Here is an 8,581-nt window from a genome sequence, read left to right as displayed (position 1 = left end):
CCCGAACCTCTCCTGCAGCCGAACCCCCTGCCCTGAGCCCCCTGCCACACCCCGTACCCCTCCTGCACCCCAACCCACAGCCCTGAGCTCCCTGCCGCACCCCTCCTGCCCTGAGCCCCCTGCCGCACCCCACATCCTGACCCTAAGTGAAAAAGGAGTGCAGTATCTGGCCCTTACTGTATACTTACACAAAAACCTCTCTGATTACACAACACTGGTATCAGCTTTTGTGACATTTAAACTGCATGATAATAGTTTAGCATGTCTAATAGTTTAAAAATGATTAGCTTTATTTTATAATTTAAATAGTTTCAGAGTTCACTTATTCTGTATTAGCTGCAAAAAAATTAAGAGTTCACAACAACAATCTAAAATATGCTTAAATATTAACTGTAATGGTCTAGAAAAGAACAAGTCCATTACAAAAGCAGAGACTTGCTTTAAATACCAACCTGGTATCTAGCAATTCAGGAGTCCTAAACTTCCATAAGGAGACTTATCAAACAAACATTCAGATTTGCAAAAAGTGTAAATCCTTAAAACTAGAGCAGAAAACTCACCAAGTTAATTTAAGATACTGCTCCGCTGATGCCTCACATTGTTAGAGACTACAAAGTGGAATTGACCTTGGTGCAGTAGATTGTCTTATAAATATGAAAAAGTGCTCATCCAAAGCTCTAAGTGCATTTATCATATATTAAAAATACTAAAATAAATGCAGTAGACTCATAATAATGGGGGGCAGAATACCTACACCAGCCTCACATCCTCACTCTTTGCCCATATAACCTGACCAACCAAGGAAAGACATGGACCTTAAAAAAAGATCTGGGCTACTTGGGAATATACTTACACCTTGAGGTTCCCTCAAGCAGAGGAAGATATGATTCATCACTTACTAGGCCAGAGACTATTTCTGAGGTGGTTCCAATTACAAAAAATAAAGTGCCTTTACCAAAGTATACCTTAATGATAATTCTACCTTTGTTCTATTCCCTTCCTCCATTTCCCCCTATTTCTATCATACTGCTGGTCTGCTCCTGCATAACTTTACTCTTGTGTACCATTTACCCTTTCAAACAGAATATTGTATATTACATCCAATGGTCTCTGGGGACATACAAAAACACTGAGATAACTGGGTTTGGATAACTGGGGAGAATGTGTCTGAAGACTTCTAGGTGCCTCTCTTTACTACAGACAGTTGGTCAGCTTAGCAGAGCTGCTAGAAGAGGGGTCTAGTGCTGAAGCTCCACGGAACTCCGTTCATCCAGATGTTACGATTTCTACGCAAGTGCTACTGCTACACAACTCCTAAGCAACTCCATTTTGTAGAGTGAAGGAGCTAGGCAGGATTGGAATCTCATGGATCCCAATAGCTTCCTTTTCCATCTCTACTTCACCTGAGGATGGGCTATCAACAGGGAATGGCGAATTCTCAAAATTTCATCCAAATCTTTACCTGAAATTCCCAGAGAACATTACCTTGTTTTAGGTAACAGAAGGGTTTTGGATGCTCAAAATACGATACAAGGTAGAACATAGCAATGTGACAACGGGATTATAGAATGCAACTGCCAGCAGGATTAAGGAGAGTATCAGTGTACTGGATATACAGCTTAACAACCAAGGAAACTAGACAGAATACCTTCAGCAATCTTGAAAAGTTTGAAGATAAGGTACACTTTTCACCAGAGCTCGAAAAATCCACTCATATGCTACATAGTCATGGTGAGTTTCATACTTGTCAAACAGGGAAACAAACACCATCAACTTTGGCAGAATCTAAGCTTCAATTTAGAGTATTAAATTTCTAACACGTTTGATTGCAAAGTACGATAACCTTCCGAATGTGAAATAAATGTGAACTGTTGCAGTGCATTCCTGCTAAATATGCAGTCAGCTCCAGTCCTTTGAAGCTGCTCAGAGTTAAGAGCTTTGAATATATCAGACCCCTAACCAATCAGAAGCTAATCCAAAAGATGGACCCCCTCCAAAATGGAGCACGGGCAGAGGGACAGTACCCCAAGTGGAATTCAAGCAATAGCCCCCTCTTGTCATTAACTGTGGGGTAGGTGACTAGGCTACTCACTGGGCCACTGGCCCTTCCCACGAACATCTTTTGTACTGATGTCTGGCTGGTAGGTGTCATTTTTCCAAACCCTACTACTTACAATGAATAAGTTCTAAACTATGAGAGTAAAAGCCAGTATTTTCAAACTTAGATGTCATAAATTAGACACCTAAATCCATGCCTGGGCTTATTTATAAAGTTTGCCTGAGCTCAGGGCTGCTTTGAGTTCCCAGTATTTCTGAAAGATCAGGCTACTTTTTTATTTAGGATACTAAATATAGACCTAGGTGCCTTTAAGGAACCTAAATTTTAAAATATTGTCTTAAATTTTTAATTACAATAACAGTTGAATCTACTATTGGTGATGGATGCCTAGCTGAAAAGCAACATAATCGTTAACCCGGGACATGATACACTATAAAATTAAAAAAAAAAAAAAAAACCCGAGTCCTTGTGGCACCTTAGAGACTAACAAATTTAATGGCCATAAGATTTCGTGGGCTATAACCCACTTCATGAAAGCTTATGCCCAAATAAATTTGTTAGTCTCTCAGGTGCCACAAGGACTCCTTGTTGTTTTTGCTGATACAGTCTAATATGGCTACGCCTCTGAAACCTGTCATCTTTAACTTGAAATCTAGATAACTACAAAATATGAGTTGGAGATTCAGGTACTACAACTTCCCCTCAAAACCCCTAGCAACTTTCTCTCCATTTTATTTCTTCTGTTGCTGCGCAAAGAGACTCATGTAAACAGGGAAAATTTGATAGAAGAAGAAACAGGTTTTGTCTAAAAGTAAAAATTATACCACCTTAACTACACCAATATTGTTAAAGTGGTAAAACCCCCTTAGTGTAGACACAGTTATACCAGTATAGCTTATTCCCCTATGGGACGGGGAAGAAGCTATAATGGTCTAAGGCACCTTTACACCAGTACAACTTCATCCACATTAGGGGGTTGTACTATACCGGCATTTAAAAAAAAAACCAACAACAACAAAAAAACCAACAACCAACCAACCTACCCGACAATTATACTAGTGCAAAAGCCATATGTAGACCAGCCCCGAGTGAAACTGACTACCCCAAAGTGCTATCAAATGCACAAACCAAACTAAAGAAAAACAAGCATCTATTTTAGTTGTAACCTTAGGTGTCTCTTGGAACAATATTATAAAAAAGTCTTCCTACAGAAATGTGTGGATTTTTGTAATAGATTATCAGTTTAGTATTTAATATTTCAACATGTTTAATTTTTAACACTGCAGTTCCTTAAGACTGTTGGAAAAAAATCATGAATAGTCTGAATTCATATTACAGAACTACCTACCTCTAGGTGTCACTTTTCAGCTAGATAGCAGCCACCAGCAACATGCTCAATTATAATTAATAATTTTATTTTCAAATATTCAGTGAGAAGTTCTTACATTTGGACTTCAAGATTGATGGGCTAAGCAAAATAGGTATTATTTTAAAAGAAGGGCTTCAGCACAGAATCAAACAGGAAAAATTGAATAGTTAGGAAGAAAACTATTAGGACAAACAAAAGGAAAGCCAATATTTCAAAACATTCTTTTTTTAAAGTGTGTACCAGTATGAAAGTCACTAAGGATCCTTCACATGGACTTGTCCCCTGGATCAGACAAATAGTATCAAGGCCATGAGAACTAACATCATTTTGAATACTTGCAAGCCCCAATTTATCACCTCTGCCAAACACTAAATCCTTCTGATGGAAGTCTTTTGATTGAGCTCTTTGTGAGGCTCCAATAAATTCCAAGAGTTGGGAGAAGATCGGACAGAATTTATGAAGTCTAATGTATGCAGTATTCTCGCAGCAACACACAGTTATCTCTAGCATGTGCAAACACATCAGAAACTATATTTACATAAGCACTACTTACTCCTCCCAACATATAAGTAACACTGATTTTAGAAACATAGACCAAATTCAAGGAAGCAGATGGTGTCATTCTGGGCAAAGTGGAACATGGCATTAAAACTAAAAAAATAAAGTCTGGCAGTCTTGTTTTTCGATTTTCTGTTTCCCTTCTTTCTCCCCTTCCTTTATATAAAAAATGCCCCAAATGCTGCATGTAAGTTCCCAGGACTGGTAGATCAAAAACAAAGTTATCTTTTTCAAAATGTTGAAACGTTATTGTGTGGTTATGTAAAGTGACAAATTAAATTAACACTTTACCTATGAATCACCAACTCTACATGACTGTAAATATATCCCAAGGTAAAGAATATGCAAACCAAGAAACAGATACTCAATAATTATGGAGCTAACAAGGTGAAAAATGTAAGAGTCAGCTACTGAGTTTATTTTTAAAAAACTTTTAAGAATTAAAAATGATTGTCTGAATCACAGGTATATTAAATGGTCAAACTAAAAAAGGTTGTAAACAAAATTATTTACTCATGTTGCTGATAAGCCCATAAACGATTACAGTGAAAGAATTTTAAAAATCCAAATGGTCATTACTATTTTTACTCTTATTTTTGACATTTCTTCCATGGTCTTAGATATAGTAAAAATATATGAAGTCAGTTATAGTTTCCTATTTTTAGTGTTACAATATTTGGATTTCAACACTGCATGGAAATGGCTGTTTATTTGAAAACAACTGTTTACATTAGAATTTTATAAACATGGAAAAATGTATATTGGTCAAAGTTATTACAAAATTTAAGTTGAAAGCCTCTTTCTCAAAAGTTTCTATTTAATCATCCTAGGTTTCTACAAACCTTCAGCAATATTTGCATGAACTTGATTCACAATCTGTTGCCTAAACATGACAGCTAAAACTTTGTTCGTATAACCAAGGAGCATTAAAATTAAAGACCTCAATCCTGCTAACAGATCTACAAAGACTAACCTCTGTGCCCATGCCAACCTGACTGTAAAATCAGAGCCTAGGAGAAAATGTTAAAATGCAATGCTAGCAAATATGCTTAACACAAATAACAGAGAGAAATGAAACTGATTAGGATCAGAAGCTGTAAAGACCTCATTAAATCAATTATACATATTTTACGATCAATTTTAAAATTGTGAGCTATAAAATCAGTGACAGTATCATTGTAGATTAAAATATATGTAAAGACTTATACTCTTAGTATATTTTTATGCTAAAATACACAGTTTGCTCAATTTTAGGATATGTAACTTGAAGTGCATGTCTTCTCATTTTGTTATAATAAAACACCATAAGAAACAAAAGGCATCATGTTTTAGTGATTCACATCCTGTTAAGAATAATCATGCACCAGACCTATGTTTATTTCCCCCAAATCCCTAAAGTCTTAACCCTGAAGATTTATGCACATGCTTAGTTGGTGTATATGAATAGATCCACTGGGAATGCAAATATTCCCATTGAAACTACTCAGGTGTACAAAATAAACCATGTGTCTAAGTGTTTGCAGAACCAACACCTGAGTGTGTTACAGCCTCCAAAGTGTTCCCAAGATGCAGTTTTCCACCTAGAAAGGTTCCAAAATTGAATTAAATTAGAGGAAAAATATTGTACTACCTCACTTACTATTTTGAATAAGCCTAACTGGCACTATTTAATATTCTGAGAAGTTATTCCTCTGTTTCAGAGCCAGAATTGCAGTGATAGTCAAAAACTTATCAAAGGTTGGTTTTTTAAATCTCAGTTATACAGCTACTTAATTTCAAACACTTCACACCACTTCCCAACCACCAGACACAGTAAAAAACACAAACTATGTCTAGATAGCTGTGCATGCTTGTCTACGAAGCGAAAAGTCTCTCCTGCAGGGCTCTCCATACTGCCAAAGAGGTCACCTCCACCTGCAAATCATGTGTGTCTGTGAAGAGGGAAGCCAATATCTAGGCTAGTGATACTCAGACCACAGTGGTTTAGGAGCCAAATTAGTGATCAACATTACCCAAAAAAGATCTACAGTAGTGTAAATTCATTGTTTTATTTGCTATAGTACTATATATTCATATTTAGTTTTTATACCCATAGATTATTCTCAAAGCAAAATGACTGATCAAGTATTATTTTATCAACTACAATCGATTAACAAAATAGTGCTGGTCTACACTAAAGCTGTAAATCAACCTAAGTTATGCTGCTTCAGTTAGGTAAGTTACAAAACTGAACTTGATGTTACTTAAGGTATGTCTACACTACCCGCCGGATCCGCGGGTAGTGATTGATCTATCGGGGATCGATGTATCGCGTCTTGTCTAGACGCGATACATTGATCCCCAAACGCGCTCCCCGTCGACTCCAGAACTCCACCAGGGCGAGAGGCGGAAGTGGAGTCGACAGGGGAGCGGCGGTCGTCGATCCACGCCGCAAGTCAATCTAAGATACGCAACTTCAACTATGAGAGTAGCGTAGCTGAAGCCGACGTATCTTATATCGATCCCCCCCCAGTGTAGACCAGGCCTTAGGTCAGTTATAGCGGTGTCTACACCCTGCTGTGTCGAAAGGAGATGCTCTCCTGCTGATTTACCTTACACTTCTCAGGGAGCTGGAGTACAGAAGCCGATGGGACAGCGCTATGCCATCGACAACTTGTCACTGACACCACTGCATCAATAGCAACAGTGCTGATTTAGCTGTTAGTCAAGCCCATAGTAAAAGCATCCTGTTTGGTTAATAATTAAATAATAATTTTAATATCATGTGTTGCAAAGAGCCACAGGAAACACATTAAAGAGCCATTTGTGGCTCCCGAGCCTCAGTCTGAGTATCACCACCGATCGAGGTTAACCACACTCAGGACTACAAGAATCTCCCGTGAAGTGAAGGCACTGCTTCACTCTGCATCCCAAAAGCCTGCTGTGACATTAAACCAGCCTGTCACTCAGCTAGATGAGAGCATGACTGGACCGCACAGTACATGTGCTAAATCCATGAGTGGACACACACAGCCCAGCTAACCGAGACAAAAACCATGGAAACGCCACACGGCACAGTCAGCCCCCCCCCCCCCCGCTCCCCCCACCCCCCCCCCCCCCCCCGCCCCCCCCCCCCCCCTCTGTCCCAGCCCGGCGTCCCAGGCCCCGCCCCCGCCCGTCCCAGCCTCCTGTCCCCCCCTCCTCGCCCCAGTCCCCCCCACGCCTTCCTCTGTCCCGGCCCTCGCCGCTCTACCACCACCGCTATTGCCCCGCCCGGCCAGCCCCAGCTCTGCTGCCCCCCGGCCAGTCCAGCCCCGCCCGAGCGCTAGGCCCGTGCGGATCCCCAGCCTCGGCTCCTCACCGTTCTGACAGGGCGGCGGCCTGGCCGCGGCGACGGGCGCTCTGGCCCCTCCAGGGACTGCGGCAGGGCGCGGGGGGATCCCGGCTGGCGCCGACATAGCTCCTCGCTGCGCCTCTGCCTTGGCGGACGCGCCGGACGTCACCAACGGAAACAACCCTGGAACGCGCGTAGCCGCAGCCTTCCGCCCTGCAACTGGCGCGTGAAGGACCGAGCGCAGCCGATCCGGGCACGGAGCCACCGCCACAGCGCCCCCTAGCGCCGCCTCCCAGCCCTGCTCCACCGCCACAGGTTGCGGTGCCCCCCAGTTCTACTGCCACAGCCCACAGCGCCGCCTAGCGCCGCCTCCCAGTTCCGCATTGAATTTCAACCCACAGCGCCCCCTACTTTCCCCTCCAAAGTGCCATCCCCACTGACCCCCCCCCTCCGCGCCTCCCAACCATGGCCCATATAGATATGCAAGTCCCAACTTCTGCCCCAGCCTCTCCAAACCCTACTGCAGCCCTTGCTACTGCATGTGCCCCATGGACCCTTCCCTTTTTCTCTTCTCTCCTCCCCTCTCCCTTCGATTTGGGCCATTTCTGATCAGGGGTCCAGAATCCTTCAGCCAGGGCCCCTTTGCGGTCTGTCCCATCTCCAGCTGGAGTGTTCCTGCTGATTATAGCTCTAACAGCAAAGCTTTGGGAGGGATCTGGCTTCTCAGGAGAGAGAGAGAGAGAGAGAGAGACAAGATCAGCTCCTTAAAGTCCATCCAGAGACCCAAAGGCAGTGCAGATCCTGGCAGACCAGTGCCATGTGTTCTCCCTAGGATATGCAACTTTTAAGATCCTGCGCTAGTTTCAGCTTCCAGCTGGATTTAAGGTGCAGCCCTAGGCAGAACACAGTACAGTGATCTAGTCTGGCAGTTACAAAGCCCTGGATGAAGAGCCACATTTAAAAGGAACAGTCGCAATCTTCAGACCAGACAGAGACAGAAAAAAGTTTGTTTTGGCCACTGTGAGGTTGTGATCTTCCAACAACAGCTTTGAACCCAACAGTACTTTCACACTGAGATATCTGGTGATAAATGTCAGGTACACACCCTCAGGGAGAGGAGCAGATGTCATCCCTACACTATTCTCCAGTCTACCAACAACACCTCAATTTTATCCAGATTGAGCTTCAATCAGTTCACTCTTATCCCACCCTACATCCTGGCTGGATTGGTTGAGACAGAAATACAGAGCAGGGTGTCATTAGCCTACTGAAAGCAAGGCAG

At 42.2% G+C, this 8,581-nt stretch overlaps 1 protein-coding gene across 3 annotated transcripts in view; it reads right to left on the bottom strand.

The window, feature by feature from the left end:
• SEC24B (SEC24 homolog B, COPII coat complex component) overlaps positions 1–7,462 on the bottom strand; it is an 88,922-nt gene extending 81,460 nt beyond the window's left edge. For all 3 annotated transcript variants that reach the window (XM_026659858.1, XM_026659859.1, XM_026659860.1), the window contains exon 1: positions 7,327–7,462. In XM_026659858.1, coding sequence (XP_026515643.1) covers positions 7,327–7,423 — 97 coding nt within the window. In that variant the 5' untranslated portion in view covers positions 7,424–7,462. The remainder of the gene's footprint in view (positions 1–7,326) is intronic.
• Between the last annotated feature and the right edge of the window lie 1,119 nt (positions 7,463–8,581).

The sequence above is a fragment of the Terrapene carolina genome, unplaced genomic scaffold, assembly GCF_002925995.2.
Source record: "Terrapene carolina triunguis isolate 2854851 unplaced genomic scaffold, T_m_triunguis-2.0 Scaffold706, whole genome shotgun sequence".
In the NCBI taxonomy this organism is placed as follows: domain Eukaryota; kingdom Metazoa; phylum Chordata; order Testudines; family Emydidae; genus Terrapene; species Terrapene triunguis.
This window is presented reverse-complemented; position numbering and strand designations above follow the sequence as displayed.